The following is a 25139-nucleotide window of genomic DNA, read 5'->3' as shown; positions in this document are numbered from 1 at the left end:
TCCTGTTTTTTCTTTCTACGGTGAAACAGCCTCAGCATTATTTCCACAACCATTTTCTTAATAGGGATGTTTGTTTAGTCAACAGGGCTTTTCCTCCCTATTATTATTATTTTTATAAAGAAATGGGGATGCTAATTTAACTCTATTTCAAATGAATACATGTGATTTACCCAGATAATAAATCTTTACAAAACCTTGCTAATGGCATCCGCAGGCAGTGGAAATCAGCAGCTTTTTTTTTTTTTTTTTTTTTTTAAGCATAGCTTATTCTATTCCATCTGAACCCTCCGACGGCGACCCAGTCCTTCACAGAAGCCTCATTTGGCCGAGATTTTGAGTTATCATTAACCACTGCCTGTTAAATTAACTGGGAAATCAGCTCTGTCTGGCGTTAGGCGATGGCAGAACGGAGCGCTGGTGGCAGACGATTTAATTAAATGGTTAATCGAATCAAGCTAATTCCTCGATACAACATCCAGTTGCCTTTTGGCTTGTCGGTGACTAGGACGTGCAGGTTCTGCTTCCCCGACTCCCGGAGCTGTTGTTTGTCATTTCCCTTGGACAGAGAGGGAGAATGACCGCTTGGGAGATGGGGACTGAGCTGTCCTGTCTCCCTCTTCCCAGACAACTCCTGTGCCCCGCTTGTCCCTTGGTATTAAGGAGGCAGCAGTGCCGAGGGGCAGTGGGAGGCAGGAAAGGCTCCTCAAGCCGCTCACAAGGTGACATTCTCGTCCTCCCTGTAGAGAGGCTTTGCTGGGCAGGTTGAACGGAAGCCGCTGCCCGTGCCCGGGCCGACCTTCGTCGCCGTCCTGCCCAGCACGGAAGGGGCGAGCCCTGGGGCAGAGGTGACCGGGGGTCCCGCATCCCGCGCCCTTTGTGGGGTCAGCATTCCCTCGGCGCCGGCGGGCGAGGGTTGAGCTGCTGCTCCTCCTTTTTTAATAACCATACAGCGGCTCTTAAAAGGGCAAAGAAAACGCAGCGAAACCAAAGCGTACGGAGACGTCCCCGGACCACGGCCCCCGGGAGGCGGCGGAGAGACCTGGGAAAGCGGCGGCGGGGGCCGCTGCCCAGAGAGGGAGTTTTGAGGAACTCCTGGAAGAGAAACCCGCGATGGACCTGCTGGGACCCGACTTAGGGAAGACTCCCTGCCGCTGGCCCGTCGGGCAGCGTTGCCCCACAGCAGCGGGCTACCTCCGGGAGAGTCCCCCAAGCCTCTCCCTCTGCCCATCCACAGCAGCAGGAAAGAACTCCCTGCCTCCGGGGCTTCGCCTCCAAGCCAGCTCCCCTGGGCCTCGCCCGGCCGTGCGGGGCGGTGCGCCAGACAGGGGCAAACCCCGGAGGGGCCCCGCAGGGAGCTGGCCTCAGGGTCTGGCCCCCAAAGAAGTGGGTCTGGAGCTCAGGGTGGGCTATCCACTAGGTGTTTTTAAACGGGGGCGTCAAGTCGCCTGCTACAGTGAATCCGGATTGCGCTGAGGTTTCATGACTGCGAGCCCGCTGGGGAAATCGCCGTAACTGCTTTAAAAAGCCGGCAAATCAGGGCAAAGTAGATAAGGACTTGCATCTTCTGGCCACCCCACCCCCGCCCCCCTTTGCTATTGCCAGACAAAGGACGGGGTCGAGATGGGCTCTGCGCTGCAGATGCTCACAGAGGGACAAGTAACCCGGAGATCAACCAGGGCCAAGGAGCTGCCCTGGCTTCTCGGAGTCTCATTTCCCTGCGCCTGCCTTCCTCCGTCTTTGCCTAGATCAAATCAGAAACGATTCAGGAATCTCTTCCCCCTTCCATGGGACAGAGGAGCTTCTTGAAACAGTATCGCCACTGGATAGGGACGGTGCCCACCCAGCCCCTGGTTCCATTGGCTGTCGGCATCAAGGCTTGAATCAATCAAAAGATGAGGGGAAGGAAGGACAGGAGCGGGGCAGTGCAGTGCGGCGGGTCTGGCTGTGCGCCCGGCCTGGGGGACAGGCTGGCGGTGCGGAGCGGCTCTCAGTGCCGGCGGTGGGCGCGGCTGGGTGGGAGAAGGCATTCCACAGGGACCCGCCTTTGTAGCGAGCCCATGAAACCGATGGACATGCTCTTTGATGTGGAAAGCACAGTGGCTTTCCACTGGAGAGTGCTGAGAGAAACGATGAATCAGCACGCTCACTCCGCGCAGGTTCCGCGCACTATAGGTGAAGGCTGCTGGGTAACGATGAGTGATAGTCTGGATAAAATGGTTTTCTTTTCTTCTCTTAAAAAAAAAAAATTCTTTTTTACTTATTTTCTTTTTTTCCATTTCCCTTCCCCCTCACAAGAGCAGACAATATCTCGTGGCACAAATAGTTTCTCTTCTCAGGAAAAAAAGTTCATCTAGTGAAAGAGATTGTTAGATAGGAGGAAGAGTTTGTTAGGCAGGAGCATATAATCCATATTTTGGCAAGAGTATCAAATTCATTCTGAAATAAAAGCTCGATCCATTTTTAAAAAAATTTATTTTTCTGCTTGAATAACACAGCTGGGTGATGCCTTGAGCTTATGTTAGACGGTTGCTCATCATTCATTCGCCAAGAACTGACCTAAACGGTGCCTGTGGGATTAGGTCAATTTTAGTGGATCTACTTCGCCTCATTTGGTTACTAATTGGTTTCTTGTTTTATAAATCGAAATCTCATTTTCAGGAAATTACAAAACCCATGCAGCCAGTCCATGGAGGTAATCCGTGGGTCGGGGGTATTTAAATGGAAATGGTTCTACAATGCATCAAGTATTAAGCAAGAGTAAAACTTCCCCTCTATTTCCAAATGAAATGTGATCTCGCTAGCTCCTTAGATCCATAATAGATACATCCCTTCTAAGGCTACTTATGTAAATATGATAAACCAGACCGCGATGGGGGAGGGGCCGCAGGGAAGAAAGCAAATTTTATCTGCTAAGGTTAATGTGGCATAACTTGGAAATCTTCCAAAATAGATTATGTTTTGCTTTGTCTTGGGTCACTTTAGCTGGGAAAATCCTTTGCCTAAAAACGATTTAGTTATCCTTCTTCTCACAAAGCTGCTTGTTTCTATTCCAAAGCTATTATGCTGTTGGCTCTCCAAATTACAAGAGAATCTTTAGATCTTGTTTCCAAGCGTAATCCTGGAGCAAAAGGGAGAGCTGATTTCCTTGTTTTGTTTTAAATAGACAATCAAAGGATTTGCAGAATTTTCTGCGGTAGGTCAAGTGCAAGAAATCACAGTTTGCCCCCTCGATAAAAGGAAATTGGATGTTAAAGCGAATAGACGGGGGGAGGGAAAATTAGTGGAGGGGCTTTCTCTTATAATCTTTGAAAACAGTATTTAAGAGGCATCAGGAGAGGCCGTCGATTTGGGAGAGGCTGGGATTGGCAACGTTTAGAAATAGTCTCCGACTTGAAAGTACTGAAAACATCTGGGCAGCACAAAGGATCGTCTCATGTGACAGGATTTGAAAAAGCCCGTTCAGGTAGACAAGTGAAAACGTTTAATTATAAACCATGAGCAGACACAGCCCAGCAGCGCGGGGTTTCCACCTGAAACATATAGAGGAGCTCAGCGCGCCGTGAAGAACCTCCTTCCCGAGGGAGATTAACCTGCAATGCCCGTGAGCTGTTCATTAACCCGCTGGGGTCGGGTTATTTTCCCTTTTAGGAGAAGAATAATTAGAGCCGTAAACTTAGATTAATAAGCAACTTAAATCATAGGCGGGCAGTGCAAATTCAGTCTTGAATAAAGAAACCCGTCACTCAGATTTCCCTCCGGGTGGGGGACGTGGCAAGGAGCCAGCTCAGCGCGAACGGGCCATCCTGGCTCCCCAGCAGAGAAACCTTCGAGGAGCTCGGGAAAAACAAATATACCGTGGGGTTTTCTCTCTTTTCCTGGAAGCTGCGTAAGATTTGCCAGCTCTTTCCTGAATACAGGGGGCGGAGGTGATCCTCCATCCTGGCGGCTGGCTCCCCCTTAATTGGCGCGGAGGAATTAATGAGAAGGAGCCTGTTTCTGACTGGCGACCTGCTACATGCTGAAGCTGCAGGATGAGGGACGGGCCAGAGAGAATCTCCTGCCTCTGTAGGGCTGTGAAGTTAAGGAAGAAGGAGAAAAGTGTAGGGGTGGTGAAGAGACAAGTTGTTGTGAAGAGGCAGAGGAGGAAGGCGAGAGAAGGAAGCGAAAGGCGGGGACGAGAGGGGCGCACGGCTCGGGCGGTGGGGAGGGCGCGCAGGGGCCGCGCTGGGATGCCCCGTTCAAAGAGCGCGGAGGAAATCGTTACCTTGGCTCGGACCGGCAAACACCTGGGTGAGGCCGGTCAATAGCGATGGATGCCCGCGGCTGCCTGCTGTCAGCACCTCGTCTGTTTGTCTCGAAATAACTGGAAAACGAGGTCTTGCCTTTCCCGAACCCGCACTGCGGGAGTGAGCACATCCCGCCGGCTCGGGTCCCCTTGCTACCTGCACCCCAGCCATCGATCGGGATTTGTAGGTTTCCCCTCCGTTTTACTCTATCTTACTCCTTGTGCGTGTCAGAGTGAGACTTATTTCATGGCACAAGCCTCAAAGGTATTAAGTGACCCGTTTAAATTATTTCAGCAACAACACCGTGAAAAGACATCGTCCATGAATAGCTTTACTCCGGTGAAGTAACTTCCACGTGGCTTTTATTACTGCTCATTTTGCATAGGAGAGAACAAGACGTGTGTAAAACATAAGGCAAATCCGGAAAGATTAATTTCTGGAATGGGCTCTATGGAGGCACATCACCCCTCCCTGCAGCGGGAGCCATCCCGCCCACCGGAGCAGCAGGAAGAGAGATGGAAGGGATGGAGGTGAATCCTGGAGGCAGACTTGGTGGGGCAGGAGGGAGGGCGGTCCGTGCCGTTGGACAGTGACGAGAAATCGTGAGATTAGGACGCTTCCCCTCAAGTTCAAGTGGGACAGTTCCCAGCAGCCGAAAGCAGCACTGAAAAGCACTTGGATCTGGCATGCTGTTACACTTATATCTTAAAAATTAACTTCACCGTTAACTCAAAATAAGTATTCGGGTATTTTTCTCTCTGAGGAATTAGATATTAAAAAAAACCCAAACCAAAAACAAAACAAAAACAAACCACAAATGAGGCTTTTATGTGCAACGAAGTCACATCTAGTTTTCCAAAGATTGTATGAATATATGTTTTAGAGTGTAGACAAGGAAAAAATGTACCACACCTCCCCCCTCCCCCCCCAAAATCAGGTCCACACGAGTCAATTTTTCATCTCCTCATCTTACTTTTCCTTTTTGTTTGTCTTAAATAATAGGACTTGGAGAAGCCTGGGGCCACTCCAGTCGAACCAGCCCACTGGATAATGTTGGACGGGAACTGGGATCCCATCTTTTGCAGGTACTGGTCTGGAAACGACAGGCATATGGTATTAATGATTAAAGAAATAATTCCCTCTTCTGAGCTTTCAATTGCCACCTTGACTAATTTTTAACCGTTCAAGTGTTTAAGAGAAAGGTAGGCAGGAGGGGAACCCCTTCAGAAATGCGAACCACTGTGATTCAGTGTCGTGTGTTTCATTGTTGGCTTGGTCCCTCTGAGTCCTTTGCCTCAGAATCATCTAACACTGCGTCCACAGAGAGGGATTTACAGTGTGTCCCAGGGTGCCAGAGACACAGGAGCACGACTTTTCCCCAATTTGTTAACAAGGTGACACATATCATCAATGTTGTGAAGCTCAGAGTGGTGTGGCAGGGAGAGGCTCAAGCGGCAGGTTAGGGACGGCTGTCCGGGACAGAAGGGCTCAGCGGGCACCGACATTAGCAGAGACACAAATCAGGGAGGACAGATCTGAAAACTCACAACGCTCTGAAATACTAAAGAACACAAGTGATGACCATCACCACGTATTTCTGGTGGAGTCGTGTGGCCTTTGGAGGGCCTATTCTGTTCTTGCTACACCCAGAAGTCCCGTCTGTGTCTGCTGAAATGTACCTGACAAATTGTCTCATTTGTCAGGTGGAGAGTTTCAAACACTCATTCATCGCCTAAATTCTCCTTATAAAATAGGCAAGCACTAAACCCCCATGACATTTTAAATAGGATAGACGTATTTGGGATTTCTGGGACCCACATATTAATCACCAGATAGCCAGGACCTCTTCTTAGATACTTTCAAGGCACTTTCAAGGCGTTACTTTTGAGCTCGGCCCCTCTGAGAAGTGGGTTGTATCTCAGGGATCCAGGAGCTTTAGAGGGATTATTGTCCAAGATTTGCCCATTTCCTTCCAACTTTTTGAATAATCAGAGCCTGAACATCGACGCCTGTTTGCTAAAATAAATCAGAGGGACAGGTATATAATGGGTCTATCTATTAATTTAATTATATTCCCTACCCTTTTCTGCAGACGTTGGATGGTTTCATATTTGTTGTGGCTCCGGATGGCAAGATCATGTACATCTCGGAGACTGCCTCGGTGCACCTGGGCTTGTCGCAGGTACTCTGGGGGGCCTGCTAGCCCCTGTGCTTGCCTGTACCACCCCCGCGACTGACAGGAGAGGGTGCGCGGTGCCGGCCATGAGCCCCCCTACTCCTCCTCCTCCTCTCTCACAGGTAGAGCTGACCGGCAACAGCATTTACGAGTACATCCACCCCGCCGACCATGACGAGATGACGGCGGTGCTGACGGCGCACCAGCCTTACCACTCGCACTTCGTGCAGGGTAAAGCACACAGCCCCCGCCCCCGCCGGGCCGCCGCGGCCGCGTAGGGAACCGCGCAGAGCCAGCGGAGCCCCTGGCTCACCCCACCTCTGCCTTTCCCCCTTCCCAGAGTACGAGATCGAGAGATCCTTTTTCCTGAGGATGAAGTGCGTCCTGGCCAAGAGGAATGCGGGCCTCACCTGCGGTGGCTACAAGGTGCGTGCCCGCGGCCAGATTCCCCGTTCCCCCCCGCACGAGCCTGCCCGTGTCCCTGTGCCGGGAAGGCTGTGAAAATGGGGAGAGAAGAGGGGGTGAGACCTCTTCTCGCGAGGGTTTTCTCAGCCTAGGACTCTTTCATGTGGTCCATTTCTCTCAGAGTTTCAGGTTGAAGAGCTCAAATCACAAAACCAAAACCAAGCAATCGAGCTCCCCTTGATGTTTGTTTGTGGGCTATTTTATTATTATTATTATTATTATTATTATTATTATTTTACTGTTTGAACTGAACCTCGCACAACCTCTGATGTTCCCATTGACAGCTTTCAGGATAAAACCGGAGCCTCGGTTAATTTATTTCTTACTTAGGTAATTCGTCAGCTGCAGAGGTAGCTCTCCCAGTCAAGGGTTTTGACCAGGTGCTTCACGCGGTTCTGCTCGGGGCTCCTCAGTAAGGAGAGCCCCACGCTGTCTCTTAACTCCTCGCTGCTTTGTCAGCCACACAACGCCGAGGAGGGGGTTGTACCCATAACCCAAGGAGATGTCGTGTCACGATATACCGTAGACTAAGAACACCTGCTGAACCCCAAGAAGAAACTTCTTAATAATAGAGAAGTAAGAGTGGAAGTGGACAGCAGTTGTCTGCAAGGATACGTTTAGGAGATATACTTAAATCAAAGGTGCTTTTTGGAGATGGATTGCGCCTTCTCCATCCATATAACAGACGCATCTTACACATGTGACATATGCACACATGTAAACCCTTTCTCACGCGCATACACTCTTCATTACAAAATCGTAACTGGATTGGCAGTTCCGCGTCTTTCCTTTTCAGAAGAATAATAAAAGTGCAGTTAGGAGGTGGGCCAAAAACTACTTAAGCCAGTGGAAAAAAAAAAAATCTTGTTGACTCTAATGGGCCTTAGATCGACGCTGAACTCTAGTATGGGAAAAAAATCATCCCGGACAGAAAACTCCCAGACGGTGCCGCTTTGCCAGGGCGGAGACGCAGGTCAGCGGCTCCCGCGAGCCCCGCAGCCGCACCGCACCGGGATGGGGGGAATCGTCCGGGCCCTCTTCATGGGGAGGGACTCAGCACACCCTTCCCCCCCTGCTGAGTAGCCGCCAAGCTTTCCTGTGTCTCCGGCAGGTGATTCACTGCAGCGGGTACCTGAAGATCCGCCAGTACAGCCTGGACATGTCTCCCTTCGACGGCTGCTACCAAAACGTTGGCTTGGTCGCCGTGGGCCACTCGCTGCCGCCCAGCGCCGTGACGGAGATCAAGCTCCACAGCAATATGTTCATGTTTCGGGCCAGCCTAGACATGAAGCTCATATTCTTAGATTCCAGGTAGAGCTGGGGCTGTTTCCAAATCTATTCCCCTAGCCCATCCCTTCTTCCCCAGGCCTCCTCTCCTGTCCTCTCACCCACTTATATTTGCTGCTTATGTCTCTTGCAGGGTAGCTGAGCTAACAGGTTACGAGCCCCAGGACCTGATAGAGAAGACCCTTTACCATCATGTCCATGGTTGTGACACCTTTCACCTGCGTTGCGCACATCACTTGTGTAAGGAGATGGTCTTCTTGTTTAAAACCCCACTCCCATCCTGTCCCTTTGCAGAAGGACTTTGGGGTTGCTGGGATTTACCTCTAGGTCGGCACGTGAAAAGCCAGCTCTCTGGAGGGCAGAATAAACAAAATCTTCTTCAGGTTTTAGTGAAACAAGGTTAGATAGAGACTGAACTCTGGACGCAGGTGGCAAACGGAGGGGATTGGGAATTTTCCATCTTTTCTTTTGGTTGTAGGACAAGAACTACCCTGCATAAATCTCAGGCGCTATTGTCTCTTCAAATTTGAGTTCAGAAAACCCTTTTTCCTGCTCTAAAAAGCCATACCAGTGAAATATCAGTACTTTTATTTCACTTCCACCAAGTCTCACAAACCTTATCTGTATATCTAATTTCGACTGCAGTAGTGAGCCTGATTTGGCGAGATGTACTTTATTCTATTTTGATATCTCGATGACATTAATACACGGATAGATGAATAGAAAGGATACCGATTTCCGGTAAGTTTCCTTACAGAGAGCATAACGAGAAGAGATAAAACCCAAAGACAGATTTACAGAACAAAATCTCGATGGTGATACTTCAGGATAGGGGTGTGCGGGGTTCGGTTGCCGTAGCCGACCGCACACACACACACACGCACACACACACACACACACACCACACACACCCTCGGCCCTACCAATCTCCCCTGATAGCCTGTGATAACGATCTCAAGTACTGAGATAAGCCCTGCCTGGGGGCTCCACCACCCTTGTCCGCATGTGCCGCTGAGAGATTCCTAACCCCTCTGGCTAAGAGGTTCCTAACCCCTCTGGTCGCTCACAGGGCTCCGGGAGGAGTGCGCGCTTCTTCCCGGGGCTTATCAAACCAGAGGCGGGAGCCACGCTGAGGCTCTCCTCGCTTTGTCCCCGCAGTGCTGGTGAAAGGGCAAGTGACCACCAAGTACTACCGCTTCTTGGCCAAGCACGGCGGCTGGGTGTGGGTGCAGAGCTACGCCACCATCGTGCACAACAGCCGCTCCTCCCGCCCGCACTGCATCGTCAGCGTCAACTACGTGCTCACGTGAGTCAGCCTGGGGCCGCTCCGAGCTGCGGGGGCCGGCCGGGACCCAGCACCGGGCGGGCACCTGCGGGCGCGCCCCGCTCTGCTCGGCCCGGGGCCTCTCCTCCCTCCCTCCTTCCCTCCCTCCGTCCGTCCTTCCCTGCCACCGCCTCCATTCCCCCCTCCCCTCGCCGCCGCACTGACCAGGGCAGGCTCGCCAGGTCTGCTAGGAAACACATTGAGCGCTTTCATCCAGATGAAGGGTTTCCCGTCTGCCTGTTTCTTTCTCTTTCGAGAGAGGAAAAGATTTAGAGGTTTGTCACCCACATATTTTGCTGCCCCCCTCCTTTTTTTTTTTTTTTTTTTTTAGTTTAAATGCACCCAGCATTAAATAAAATTTAATGCAGCGTAAAAGAAAAGGCTTCCACGTACGGAGTTATTTATACTCAACAAACAGGACATCTGTTTTTCTTTTCAAAAATCTGGGGTTTGAAGTTCTTAATTTCATCCAGAGTCTCTATCAAAGCTCGGAGATTTCTTTTTTGTTCTTGGAGAGCGATCCTTACAGTGAACCACAAAGAAAGTTGGTGACCAGAAGGGTCAATTGAACTTAAAAAAAAATTAAAATTAAAGAGGGAAAAAAAAATCAGAGTAAGTGCTGAGATACCATACATCTCAATACATCTCCCAGCATTTTGGAATGGCTGGGTTGTGCCCTAGCTATCCTGCTTGTACTGAAACACAGAGGCCCAGTGAGGGAAGGGAAGCTCGGCTGGACTATTTTTAAGTGTTTTCATGGTAGTTATTACTATCCCCTCTGGACACGGCAGTAGCTGTTGCCGGCAGCACTGATGCTTCATTAGGATCATAGGACCAGTGGGGCCGGCAGTCCTTCGTTGATCCTTAGGACTGAATATTCCTCTGTTCTGCTGCCTTTTTTTTTTTTTTTTTTCTTCTTCTTTTCTCTCCCTGGAGACAAAAGTAGGTATTGGAAGCATCTGAGAGGCACAACCCTCCTCTTTCCTAAAAGAAATGATGGCAGCATCATGATCTTGCCATCATGGCTTTGGTGCGTGCACAGGTGGCAAGTGGTTTGGTAGCCCAGTTTAAGGAGTGCTTCCCAAAATGAAGTGGCTCGACCATGGCTCTGGTCATGTGTGGAGGGGCTGCTGGTGGAGTGGGAAAGGAGTTGCAGGTCACAGCACCTGCACTTCTAGGGTGTAATCCCTTTGGTATGTAAGGTGATAATGGGCGTCGTGCTCTAAGATGGGACATTGTACCTGCATGAAAAAATAGACATTTTGGTCAGCACCCTGCTATAATCAACAAACTGCAATTCCCCTTTAAAGCAAATTTATTTAATTTTATTTGGTATGGGATGTCATTTCCTCAGTAAGGATGAGTATCAGCAGAGATGTTATCACTTCGGCTGTAGCTATTCTGCACATTTTTATGTCCATTTCCGCTATACCAGTCCCTCTCTGTATTTTTTGCGGTTTATGCTTCTCAGTTAAGTCCAAGCACCTGCTTTGGGTGAACGGGGAGCAGCAAAGACAGAAGTTTGTGCATTGTAATGCTAAGAAAAAATGAGTGCTAAGGCAACTAGCCTGCTGGAGTGGTTTTAGCTCCAGAAACGCTACGGTTTTCTACGATCATTCGAGATTACCGGTGGTTTCCCTCTTCTTTAATCCCCAAAGCGTGAACATCAATCACGGAATTCTGCCTCAAATGATCCGAGTCGAAACGAAACACCCCTGCGGACCTGCTGCAAGCACAGCTGGGCATCTGGCAGGATCTGTCCCTCGCTTGCCATGGCACGGGAATTTCAGGCTGGCACGGCAAGCAAGGAGTGCCTTGGTTCCCTGTGGGAGCCGGTCAGACAAACCCGTCAGAGCTGTGTCCCAGCAGTGTGACAGGTTGTACCATGTGCCTGTGTCCTCTCAGCCCCCGGCTGTTCGCGGGCCGCCCGCACCTCCACAGCCCCGCTGCGCCTCTGCCCGCGGGGGCGGCCACCGGACAGGCCCCGAGCGTCCGGACAGGCCCCAAGTTTCCTGACAGGCCTCGATCGTCCAGACAGCCCCGAGCGTCCAGACAGCCCCGAGCGTCTGGACAGCCCCGAGCGTCCTGACAGCCCCGAGCGTCCAGACAGGCCCCGAGTGTCCGGACAGGCCCCGAGCGTCCTGACAGGCCCTGAGTGTCTGGACAGTCCCTGAGTGTTCGGACAGGCCCCGAGCGTCCTGACAGCCCCGAGCGTCCAGACAGGCCCCGAGTGTCCGGACAGGCCCCGAGCGTCCTGACAGCCCCTGAGCGTCTGGACAGTCCCCGAGTGTCCTGACAGCCCCCGAGTGTCCGGACAGGCCCTGAGCTTCCTGACAGTCCCTGAGTGTCCTGACAGCCCCGGAGCGTCCTGACAGCCCCCAAGTGTCCCGACAGGCCCCGAGTGTCCCGACAGCCCCCGAGCGTCCGCGGTCCCGCGTCCCGGCAGGAATCCCCGGCAGTCCGGGAGCTGCATTCGAAGTGCCTCAATACTCTCCTCCCCGCCTCCCAAAACGGCCCTGCAGGGAGGAGGACGATTTCCCCCTCAGGAGCGGTACCCTAACAGGGTGACCCCTCCTCTCTGGCTGATTTATCGCTGGAGGCAGAGTCTTTATACTTTGGTGCATGTATATGGATTTTCAGAACCTGCTTGCAGCCAAATTGACATGTGGGAGGGCTATAGCTGTGCTTTCAAGATTTCCCTTAGAGAATGAAATTACACCACAGGGCAACTTCCTTATGCCTTGGTGTAAATCTCCAAGTCTCCCCTTGCACTCTTGGCTGAATTGCCTCGAGTGTGAAGGATGGCAGGAGGGCAGCGAGGGAGCCAGGCTGACTAAAGAAGGGATGCTGAAAGTTGGGAGGTCCAGCACTGGCTGCAGCAACTGCTGTGTGCTGCTGACAGCTGCAATGTAGACACTGCCACTGCATAAAAATCTAGTTTTGATATGCTCAGGTCCTCGAGGTCTCGTTGAGCCTGGCTGGCTCTTCACTAGGGCTCTGCAGAAGAGATTGCATTCTGCTTACTTGTGCAGGAGGACTGCCACTGCTGAAATTGCTGCCCTGCCTCCAAGAGATGGGTGTAGCTTCCACTGAATAATTAGATTATTATTATTATCATCATCACCATCATCATCATCATCATCATCATCATCATCATCATCATTCTTCTTGGGCTAGCCAGCCATTCAGAAAATATATGTGAAGACCAGGCCCTGCCATTTGCCAGGTGACTGTAAGCACAGAAAGGTCTGGTTTAAAAAACTGAGATGAAGTCGGCCTCTGAAACAGAAAACTTGAGGAGGAGGGAACTGTTAGGGATAGGCTGATGGTGGCAGAGTTGGCTAGGGTGATGCTGAACTCCAACCTAGAGCAGGCTTAATTGTCTTAATGAGCTATTCAGAGTCAGCAGTATCACTCAAATGAGGAAGGCAGGTGGGGAAAATATAGAGGAAAATGTGAGGTTACAGGGACTTGTGGTTTTCCTCTGGCATGAGGTAGGCTCTACTGCAGGAGGGCAGGATGGAGGTCCTGTAGCACTCAAAATCTCCAAGTGTTTAATATATTTTATGCCAGTATGAATCTCATAGAAACTGCTGTTCTTTAAGGATGACATTGGATTTTCCCAGCAAACCAAGAGAGTCTGAGATGAGCAGTCTGTGTGTGCCCTCCTGTGCTTTTCCCACCTGACAGTGGGCGTGTGGCAGAGCCCCTGGCGCAGGTCTGGGCAGAGGGACAGGAGTAGGTGTACCCACTGCAGCCAGGCTGTCTTATAAACCCAGCAGAGAAAAACATGCACCCAAAAGAGAAATACAAACTTTTCCATACAGACTCTTGCATGTTTAAGATGAGGAGAAAGCAAAAGAGGTGCAAATTACTGCTTTTGAGTTTTGAAATAACAGATTCGCAATCCCACACATTTGGGGTGGCAGGGTAGAACTTGAAAGGTGGGATGACTGCTGCTGAAAAATCATTTGAATATAGGAAATTTTGGTCTTTTTGGAGGGCAAATCACAGAAGGAGTCATAAGTTTTGGAAGATGCAGTGCAAGTTTTCGGCCTGCTAACTCTCTGGACCTATCACACAGTAATTCTTCACTTAGGCAATACCCCAGGTTTGTTTTTTTTTTTTTTTTTTTTTGTTTTGCTTGGTCATGGGATAAGGAGCTTTTTCTCACTATTGAGAGGAACCTGCATTCTCTGTTTTGGTAAAGAGCAGATACTGAGTGCCATAAGAGCCAAAATGGTCTGGAGCAGTTTCAGTGCAGGCTGGGCAGGAAGAACAAGAATCTCTACCTTGCAACTTCCCAGCTCCCCTGAGTAAGAGTGATGATGAAAAAGAAAAAAAGGATGAGAAAGATTTTATGGAAAGAAGGCCCACACACACCCCAGTTAAGAAAATTAAAAAGAGGTGATTTTAATCTCCTATAAATCTCAAGTTTTGAGAACATGAATGCTAGGTTTGAGAACAAATGCTTGCAGTAAGTATATATGTTGAAATAAATAAGCATGGTGGCCATGGAAGGTGATTTTTTTGGTCTAATAGAAGTGTATAAAAAGTTAATATAAATGACCTTTAAGGACTCTTCCTTAAAGCACATATATTTGGTCATCATGATATTCTGTTTTGGATATGTGAGTATAGACACGGAATATTTGTTTCTTTTCTTATTTGTTCTGTACACACAGCCACCATATCATTGATTATTAGCTGTGCATGTTTATCACAGAAATGGACTCAAGTATGAGTCAATGAATAGAGATGGAAAGTGCTGAAGTTAAGTTTATATTTAGATTGCAAACAACCTTCCTTTAAACAAAGGGCTAATGCAAAGTCCAAATCCTTTGACTTTCTGAGCATGAGCAAATATTATAATAATTTGTCCCCAGAGAAAGCTTGAGAAGCTTTCCTACATATATTTTGTTGTCCTTTAGCATTTAAAAGAATAGCAATAGTGGTGTCATATACAGATAACATGGATTAGGAACATAATTGTGACTAATCTCTGTTCTAATGACACAGCATGTATTTGATATAGTTCCAGTTGACCTCTTCATGTTACATTTTGTAACTGGCTGATTAGAAACACAAATTGAATGCAATTTATTTGAACAATTCTTTCACAAATAACTGTCTTATTAACAAATGTTTTACCAAACAATGTGATAAATACAATTTAGAATAAATTAACCATTAATTGTGTCTACACACTTAATCTTTAAGTTGTTATTAATACTATTCATAGCTTTGTGTACCACCAGATTTGAAATGATGGTATAGGAAAGGTGCTATCTTTACGTGAGATGGCTCAGACTTCAAAGATGTCCTGGCATATGTCCTTCCTGGCATATTAAGTGGGCTTTAGGGAATTTTGTGAAAAAATTCCCTAAAGTGAATTTGAAAAATGTGAAAAAGCTTTCCCTGTATTTGTGGACAGTTACACTTATATCTTTTCATCATTTTTCATAGAAATCCTCTTTTTGTCCTGTTTCTGGTACATCAGGTCTCACCTCTGTCTCTTCCTAGTCAATGGGAGAATCCAGAAACTGTATTTCCACACCTACAGCGTGGGCCCCCCTTCTTGAAGGTTTCTCTCAAACTGACCCATTTGGAATTGCCACAGAGTTGTTTCCTTAGTCATAGGGAGACACTTGTTCTCTTGTATCTCTCAAGTGGGTGATGGAGTAGGTAGGACAGGGAATACCCTGGGAAAGTTACCCTTCCTCATATTATTAGTGTTATCAGTTTTTTTGCATGAGAAAGCTTAGTCATGCTTAAATAGGAGGTATGGTTTAGTGACTTCACCTGGATAATATTTGGGGTTCTTTCTTAAATAGTTGTAAAGAGTAGCAACAAATTTGACCTGCTGCTTTTCCTTTGTATTTGTCTGTATTAATGGGAACTTTTTGCCACTTGCCTAGTGGTGCACAGAGCTGGGTCCTATTTTTTCTGTTTAATCTTCAATGTGCTTTTCCTAAGATTGGAAAGCCTACCGTCATTCCCATGATTTGAATAGCAATGTAAAAACATAGACAAATTGTTTTAATAAATAAAAATATTTGGGAAACATATGTCTTAAAGGAAAAAAAAAATAAAAGGACTCCTCTTGAACTGCTCAGAGCAGTATTCTGTTTGTTCACCATTAGTTTTTATTACAGACTTGTCTCCCTGAAACATTGTTTATGTATTTCTTGCAAATAGGAGACAGGCTTTTCCAGGTGTCCACAATACATTTCTGCAGTTCTTCTTTGTTCATGTAGGGGCTTTCTCAGCTACCATTTGTTTAATTCACTCCAAATTTCTATGCTTGTATTTAAACCAGGTGACTGTAATGGCCAAGGCACTAAAAGTGTGGGCCAGAGCCGAGAGTCACCGTTCATATGAAGAGTTTTATTTGCTAGAGTAAGGATTAAAGGATTGCAGCTCAGCCCTATGGAAAAAATCCCCCCAGTTGTTAGTTTAAATGCATGCATGCTGAGAGTCTCACATGGCATGAAATTCAAGGTTGCAAAAAAGTGTCTTTATTCCAAGGAAGAAGAGTGACTTCAAATGCTTTCCACTTCATCATTTCCCCATTCAGTGTGGGCTGCTCCAGGCCTTTGGAAATACCCTCCTCTCAAATACTGAGTTACAGATCTTATAAAATGTTTGTCTGGGACTGAGACACATTCAATGGATGAAACAATTACTATGTCCAGCTGTCTGCCTCACTCCACTGATGAAAGGTACAGGGCTTGCTCCAGGGACTCTTTTTCCTAAAATGCCATGGTTTATGGTTCAAGGTAAACTGCCACAGATTTTACTTTACATGGGAGTATTGGACTGTACACTGTGGCACAGCTGTTCTTGCTAGAGCGGTTGTTCACACTTTATCCTAACTCTGCCCTTCTGCAATCTGAATAGCATAAATGTGGCTTGTGAACATCACACCAGCCGCTGGGTGCTGCAGTGCTTTTTGAGGGTGTCTCAGTGGTCCTTCTATGTGGCAGAGCAGCGGAGATAGTGAACCATGGAGTTAAGGGTTAATTCACTGCTCTGTGATAGTTCAGAGAACTGAAGAGGCAGCTGGAAGAGTGTATGCTGGTTTTACTACACCACATTTGTAGCTTGTCTGTGGACTGTGTTAGTGGATGTGCAGAGAGACATGCCAAGCAGTCCACTGCTATCAAAGGATTCCCCTCCATGCTCCCACCTCTTAATACTCTGCATAAAACTGGATGCAGAACTGGCTCCTGCTCTCATAACAACAGCAGTATGTTCCTTAAGTAGGCTTACAATTTTACTAGCTCTGCTTCTGTTTCCTTAATCCGTTGCATGTTTGCTCTTGTTGCTCTGTGCTGCATCTTAGCCCTGCTGCCCTTCCCATGTTGTTTCACTGTAATTATCATGAGGTGCAACAGGTGTGATAAGTTACTAAACTTCGAGGCATGATCTTCCTGCTACATTATGTTGTTCTTGCTAGGTTTTAATTCGTACGCAAATGTGGCATTTTGACACAGCCTAAATTAAGTGTTAACAAATAAATCTCCTTTGTCCATTCAACAGTGGCAAGTATCTGTTTGAAATCTAATTCTCCTTCCCTCACCTCTCTTTTGTACTTTACAGTGTGGGCCAGGCTCCAGCACATATGTTCGTACTCAGTGGGTTACTTCAGAGGCAGCCCCTTTCACTTTGATGACACTATTTATGGAGGCAGGCACTGCTCTGTGTGAACAAGGGTATAGCGTCTGACCCTTCGGAAGGCTTGGGATGGCTGGAGTCTGGAGTCAATCTCATGATCTTTAACACAGTTAGATGATTTATTCCTGTTGTTGTCTTTTGTTATCATCCACTTAGTGCAATTAAATTGCAGAAGTCCTGATTTACTAAAGCACTTGAGCACATGTCAGGCTTTAAGAGTTCTTAGACATAACTTTCAGTGCATGATTGTATCCTGGTGAATTCAGTTCTGAAGTAAAAAGCCCCTTAGGCACATGCATGGAAATAAGAATATTCCTTGGCTTTGCCAAATAGAGATGGCTTGAAGGACGCATTTTGTTACTGTGTTGAATTGGGGCCTAATAGAGAACAGCCGTAGTTTTTCAGCTACAAACCACTGTGTATAAATCTTGGGGACAGCAATGTTGAAAAAAACAGCTATTATCTGCAGAAGCTTCAGTGCAGCTATGGAAACTCAAATGCCTGGCTAACTAAAGTCGGACTATACCCGTACATTGTGCAGATATTTTGACATAACCTAGAGTGAAGACCTTTAAAACCATGCAGCATTCAATGCTCTTACATGTGTGCTGTCAGTGACTAAGAGAACATGCCCTGAAGGCTCACTGTTCCCAAGTAGCCTGCAGCTTTGATTGTCTCTGTACTATGTTTGGCAGCTGGTAGCCTGTGCTGCTGCTGTAGAAAACTCTCTGACTTAGGCTGTGGATTGCTGAAATCCATCCAAAGGCATTGCATGCTATTTTTCTCTTGCTGTTTCCAAAGATTGTTTTGCACACAGAACAAAATAATAACCTTTAATGACTGATTTGTGAGGCCTATCTCAATGGAGTATTTGCTCACAGAAACACTGGTTTTGGGAATAAATAACCTGATAGCATTCTCCTCTTTGCAGCCAAACTTCTGAATGCTGTTTAGCTGCAAAATAATTCTGTTGATCCTAAGCTTCTGGTAGGATAATTAAACAGTTATCTTTCAAAAGATAATCAGCCTCTTTAGTGCTCTCTAGTCTGTGAAAAACAGCAGTGGGTGTATGAACGTGGCTTCACACCAAATAAAATTGCCTGTCAGTGTGACTACAGTGGTGTAACATGAGAGCATGCAACTGGGGCTTCCATGGTGCTATCTAGTGAGTGCAGGAAAGCAGTAGGAGAGAAGGTGCACAGCACTGTTTGCACAGTGTGACACTCTTGAGTCGCTCTATGTGAGCTACAGCAGTGGCCACCACAAGCACAGCAAATTTCTTACAATGCTGTGTGCTGGACTCTGCACTAACAAAATCAAGGGTTCAGTTCCTTCAGCTGCAGATTGGCTGTAGTGTTGGTTGGGGGATGGTTGTAGGTTGGCAGTGGAGTTGATCTGCATGAATGCTGCTGTCAACAGTGTTATGGGAACAATAAGAGTGTCTCTGCTTAGTCAGAGATAGTCCTAAGCATCCAGAAACCCTTGATGAATATGCATGTGGAACAGTGACAACAGAATGGCTGAAGCCAGCCAAGGCCCTGACTGCTCCAGTCAAAGCTATGACCAAGAGGACAAGGTACTAGGCAGATTAAGATTTCTAAAGAAGATCATAGGTAGATATTATTGTGTTTTATTAGATTATTTTCATTTATTTTTTGAGAAATTTTAGATATTCCTATTAATTATTTGACTACCTATAAACACTCAACCCACTGGAGACTTACATAAGCTGGATTTTTACATGGGCAGGCATTTCTTGAACTGCACATGTTAATGTAGAGTTTTTGTTATACTAGCATTGTCAAAAAACAATAATTGCCATTAAAAAAGTCTTCTGAATTTCCTAGAAAATGTGGGGTAACTGCAGTAGTGCAAGAGATGGTGGTTTAACTTATTCTGTGGTCCAGAGAGTCTAGGGAGTCAAACAGGTTATCCAATATAAATTTAAATGTTTAATGGACCCACTTAACAAATATAACCATGTGTTATGCACACTTTGAGGAGACAGGCTCAGTGATTATTAGGAAATTATCAAATAAAATGGAGACTTATGCATTACATTATAACCTCATTATATTTTCTTTTCTTGTTATTTGCCTCCTGTTTAATCAGCATAAAAGTCTGCATTGTATGTCTGTCAAAGCTGGATGACCAAGCTGAGTCCAATAAGAACAGAGACTTAGACCCAAGTGGCAATTAATGTGTATGGGATCTGGCTCTAGTAGAGGTTTGGCTGTGGATAGGAAGGAGTTAAAAAACGGTCTGACTCTGGTCCAAAAAATGAAATGAGAAAATAGGTTTTAATTTGGAAAAAAACCTAAAAAAAATTCTTCCTAAAAGCCAGAATTCCAATGCAAGTCCTTGCCTGTCTTCCTCCCCTTACCTATCTTAAAATTTTTGCAAAAGAAAGGGTGAAAAGTAGTTTCCAGTTGAAAAGTAGTTATTAAGTATTATAGCACGGTTTTTTTTCTTGATGGCAAGTGACAGCCCTCAGAGGCAAAGTGCCCTCCCTTGGCCAAACCTGAGGAACTCTGGACTAGTGAAGCAGAAAGATTTTTGTTGTAGGAAAATACTGGTCCTTCTGAGGAAGGTGAGTCTTACAACAAGAAAGGACTAATCTGATGAAAGAGGAAGGGATCTATTGTAAATGGGACACCCTACCAGATGGAGTTCATGAATCCTTTTGCACTCAACAGGCCTCTTCACTGTGGGGTGTAGCTGATCAGAAAAAGCAGTGTGGAATGATGGGGAAGTTCTTTATGCTGCATGCAGATAGAAAATTTCCCAAAGAGGAATAAATAGAGCAAACAGTAAATAATTTTTCAAGCTCATTTTTTTTTTCCCTCAGATAATTTATTCCCAGATCACAGAAGCTTATCCAGAATGTCATCACAGAAAAGCTAGCTAATTTTTTAAGTGTTCACCTCAGGATCTTAGGAAGGTTGTCACAACAGAAGTTTTAGTTATGGGGAGCACAGAGGAGTTTAGAAAACCTAAAACATCACAAAGTTTTAGAAAAAATTATTAAAAGGAATGACAGCAAATACTCAGGACCTCTCTTCACAGTTTCAGAGTAACTGGGGTATGAAACTGCTTAACTAGTGTGGTATAGAGTGTAACATAAGAACAGCGACATGGAATCAGACACGTGCTGATAGTGACCATGGGAAATACTTTGGAAAGAGGTTAAAAATAGGACAAGCATGCAGTCCATGCATCCATGTTTCCCTAGCATTTTCTCCCAGTCTCCAAGAAATTCAAATGTCTTCCTAGAAACACATGAGATCTTTGAATGTATTAGTTGTCAATGTTTTGTGGGGTTTTTCCCTCCATAAATTCACCAGTTTGCTTTTTGACACCATGTTGGCTTTTGCCAAGGTTAAGTAAATGGGGTAATAAAAGCCTCCTTTTTCTTCATTCATTTCATAGCCCATAATTCTTGCCTTAGAAAAAGAAGTGAAAAACTGCTTCCTACTCATGTCTTCCTTCTCTTTGCCACTTACAATTTACTGATCTTATTTTGTTCTCCCAGTCACCTCTTTTTCAACTTGAGGAGAGTCCTTAATTTTTTCTCATAGAAAGGCTGTTCCAAGCCCATCATCATACTTTCTTTCCCATTCCGTGCTTTTTCAAGTTTTCAGATAAGATGGTCAGAGCATAAAATGTTTGAAATGTCAATGCATGAGGGGTTTATGTATGGTATAATTATGCCATGATGTGCATTTTCTTACACACAGGACAGCCTATGTTATATCAGTGACCTCTCTGCAATGTGATGCTTTTTTTTAATGAAATTTCCGCACAGTTTATGTGGTGAATCATATAGATCAGAGGATTCTTCAACAAAATTACTAGTTTTAGAAAGAAAAATCTGAAAGTGGAGTTTTATGACCATACTTAAGCCCCATAGTTAGGGTTTAATGTTATATATGCCCCTAATAACTCATAGTCTATAGCTACATAATTGTATTTTGTGGCTGCTAAATACCCAGATATAGGACTTTTATCCACTTCTGTGCCAGCTCTTCAGTTACTGTCACAAAACATAGAGCAGTCAATCTTCAAAAAACATTTTATGTGGTCTCCCTTGCCATGAGGGGGCAGGACTGGTATGAAGCACTTAACTCTAGAAAAGTCCTTGGATTGAAAATGACAACATCCAACAACCTTCACAAAAATCAAGTGGAGCTCCTACTGGTTCTCCTTATTACATCCCTTAATGGGATGTAGAAATTATTAGCATTTGAAAACTGTTAATGTATAATCTCTGCCAAAAAATCATCAGCATCTTCTGAAATCCTTCCGCCCAAGCATATCATACATCTAATGTGCTATTTCCAATAGTTTCTGCTTAGTTAGGTGCACAATAACAATGGTATTACATGTATTCAGTCAAATATTTTCATTCATAGAATACATATCAAATTTATTTTAGCAGTTTAAATATTAAAGTTTTATGTCTATTTAGTCAAGCATTACTATAGTGAGGACTTCAGTAGATTAGAAATAAATTAATCCAATTAAAGAACACATCTGTGAAATTTGATATGTCATAGGCATGAATGAGCTGTTTGCACAGCAACTGTAAAGAAATCATTAATGATTAACTATCTAGAAGAGGTTTAATCAAGGATAAATGGTGTAAGGCCTAGTTAAAAACATTTACATTGCATACATGGAGATTCTGAAATAATAAAAGAATGTTTTGCACCAGTAGTGACATGGGTACTCTTGGGAAATGTATTTTCTGTTATCTGTGGTGAAGAGCAGCCAGGGGCTGAAGCTGAGAGTTAGCTTAGTAATGTTAGCTATTGTGCATTGATAGAAGGAGGTTGTTCCTTCCAACAAAAAGATGAAATTTAACAGGTGAGGCCGAAAAAGATATATTATCAAATATGTGTTAGTTACAATAGCATATTGTTATCCTCATCTTCAGAGCTAATATTCAGCAAAGTTAAGGTAGGGATTTTCAGAAGCAATCAGTGCTGGGCTAAATGTGACTCTATCAAAACAAGAAGTTCCCTTGGCAGCCTTGATGGTAAACTCAGGGAAGTGCCAAGTGCTGAAGTTCCAGGATATGTAATTCATCCAGTGCACCACCAGTAGCCTGTGAGAGGGTTGAGAATTGATCCAGATAATTTGGCTATTGGATCAGTGTCTCGTGGGTGTCACTGGTATTCAAGGTATATTTTTTTAGCACATAAGAATATTAAGAATTCTGAGATATGAAAATCTAGTCTGCATTACAGCAGTCTGTTGCACTGTTGTGAGTCTAGCTTTCTGTAAAATAGAAATAATTCTACAGGGATATGAGAAAACTTACATTTACGTGGCACTAATTCCTAAAGATGTGCTGCCTGATTGCACTTGCTGTTGCATTGGGGTGACATTGATTTAATGGACTAGTAAATAAAGGCAAATACAAGTCTCCTTTTTGGAGCCAAAGATGGTGAGGCATGTAGTTTAGAATGACAAACTCTACCTTAAGACTGCTGAAAAATCTGCCTCATCATGATTGCCTAGAGGCCAGGATGTTTCATATAACTTCAACTGGCAATTAGATGAGTGTATTTTGAGATGAAAAACCAGTCATTGAATATATATAAAATTTCTGTCACATTAGTTGTCTAGAGGAAATCCTCACACATTTGTGTTAAGTGACCCATACAGTAAAATTTGTGCTTCAGCTTTTCTGAATGTATAAAATAATATAATTAAACTTCCTGGGTTGGATTGCTTTTTCTTTAAAAGCAAATATGGAAATATGATATCGTGTAAGTGAATCTCATGGCTGGACAAGTTGTAAACTTTGACTCAACAAGATGTAAACAGCCACCGTTGTTTGTTCTATTTATGGAGATAAATGGGTGCCTGGAACTTCATGAAGGGATCTAATACACAGAACTCATACTTTGTTAGGTGTACTAATAATAAGCAACCACTTGAAAGATGTCTGGAGGGTTTTTCCAATTACTTTGGTGAGCAGTAGGTCTGGCCTATATGGGACTATTCACTCAAGAAGTTTTAGAAAGGAGATTTGCTAACATTATCCCTATTACTGATGGAACAATTGAGGCGGGGAAGAACTTTGAGGTTTCACAACTGAATGTTAGCTTAATTTCATAACAAGCAGTGAGGTTCAGTAGCTTTTTTCTTACTTTGTCCTGAAATTTGGCTTCCTGTACAACCTCAATGAAACCTTATCCTGACAGGATAAATCCCTAAGGAGATTGCATATGCTCCTCCTCACAAATCGCGTGAGCAGACCGAGGCCTTTGTAAACATTTCTGAGACACATTGTACATGAACCGAGGACACGGCAGATGAGGAAATTGTCTGTTTTGTTGTACCATCTGCTGATTTAGGAAGCCATGAAGATGACAAACAACCAGAATCTGTTCTCTTTTCACTCATCTGCTGAATAGTGAGTGCTCTGTTAGCATTGCGTGAGCTGGAGTGTGGAAATGTTAAAAGTCACAGGCAATGCGTGAAAGTAGAAGAATGATATATTGCAGTATTGTGGTCAGACATTCATGAGAAAGTGCCTGATTTTTACCACCTTCATGTCTGATATTAGCCAAACTGCAGTAACTCAGAAAAATAGACTGAACATTAATGACATTAACACCTCTACTTAATCTCACAGTTTCTATTGCTAGACTGGCAGAACATCTGACAAATACAATTTTTCTGATTTTTAACTAAAAGAAATGAAGAGTGTGTATGACCCTATCCATAGATTTTTCAAGTAAAACTAGAGGAAATTAAGAACATTTATCCTGTATTCAATAGAAAGAATAGTGCAACCAATTGTAATTAAACCTTGCTTTCATTGTCATGAACAGTATTTTCTGCTTTGCTTCAGTCAGGTGAATGATTGTATCAATGACGTAAGAATCTGCTGCACTAAGATCACATAGTGCTTTTACTCTCAACTTGTACTTCATGAGTCAGTTAATATGTGTAAGGAATCATGTGGGTGTAGGTTATCCAGTTTTTGTCTTGATGCTCCAATCACACCTTTTCATCCAATGCTGTAACTCCATATAAGAAACCTGAATTTCCTTGAAGGTATCTAAATTCAGTGTCTTTTGAAGGAATTAAATGCACAGTAAATGTCTGCCTCTTTGTTGGTTATCTGTGTATTCTCAGTTACTGTATGTGTACCTTTCTGGCATGTAGTGTTATTAATGTAAAAAGATGCTTTTCCTTACAGTTTTGCAGAATTTTCCTTGAATTGAGCATTTTCTCTTATTTTCTGAAGATTTTCTTCTTATTTTGAAGGTTATGCTGCTTATAGCTCTGGATATATAAGATCTGTATTCTTGAGTCTGGTTGCCCTTCTTAAGTACTTTTGGATGAATCTGGTTATTTATTATTTACTAATGAGTGTCATGCTTTTACTTCTTCTTCTGGATACATCCTATTTATCTTCTCTTTCTGTTTGAGAGCATTTCTCAGGGCTTAAGTTCTCTTCTGTCTAATGCTAATGTCTAGTCTCATTCCATGGTGAGCTATAGTAGTCCCAAACATCCTCATATTAACTGAAGAAACACAATTACAATGAAAACCCAGCTTGTCTGTAGTTTTAGTTTGTTGTGAGGCACTCTGGACCTCTGTCTTCCCAACATTATTTCTGTCAGTGCTGACTCACCCTTTCCTCATATTTTTTCCTTCAAAAAGCCCACATTAAAAAACCCTCTCATTTTCTTTTCATTTTGATGGTGAGCTCTAACCACATGCTTAGTCACTGTATTTGTGCAAACTCTCCTGTTTGCTGAGCATTCAGGTTTTGTGGTCCTCTGATACTTCCTTACTGGCTTTTTTTTTTTTTTTGTATCTGTTTGCTAGTGATTCATTATCTTTTACTCACACTTTGATTAGCTAGACTATTGCTATCTTTTTCATATAGTACATTTTGGCC

The 25139-nt window shown here is 44.8% G+C and overlaps 1 protein-coding gene across 1 annotated transcript in view; it reads left to right on the top strand.

Moving 5' to 3' along the window:
* SIM1 (SIM bHLH transcription factor 1) overlaps nucleotides 1–25139 on the top strand; it is a 44720-nt gene that overhangs the window by 4975 nt on the left and 14606 nt on the right. Inside the window, exons 2-8 of the mRNA XM_036380621.2 lie at nucleotides 5289–5371; nucleotides 6379–6468; nucleotides 6585–6693; nucleotides 6803–6888; nucleotides 8039–8238; nucleotides 8348–8454; nucleotides 9373–9520. Of these exons, the coding sequence (XP_036236514.1) occupies nucleotides 5289–5371; nucleotides 6379–6468; nucleotides 6585–6693; nucleotides 6803–6888; nucleotides 8039–8238; nucleotides 8348–8454; nucleotides 9373–9520 (823 nt within the window). The remainder of the gene's footprint in view (nucleotides 1–5288; nucleotides 5372–6378; nucleotides 6469–6584; nucleotides 6694–6802; nucleotides 6889–8038; nucleotides 8239–8347; nucleotides 8455–9372; nucleotides 9521–25139) is intronic.

The sequence above is a fragment of the Molothrus ater genome, chromosome 3 (genome assembly GCF_012460135.2).
Source record: "Molothrus ater isolate BHLD 08-10-18 breed brown headed cowbird chromosome 3, BPBGC_Mater_1.1, whole genome shotgun sequence".
NCBI lineage: Eukaryota > Metazoa > Chordata > Aves > Passeriformes > Icteridae > Molothrus > Molothrus ater.
The sequence above is the reverse complement of the archived record's forward strand: the minus strand, read 5'-3'. Positions and strand labels throughout refer to the sequence as shown.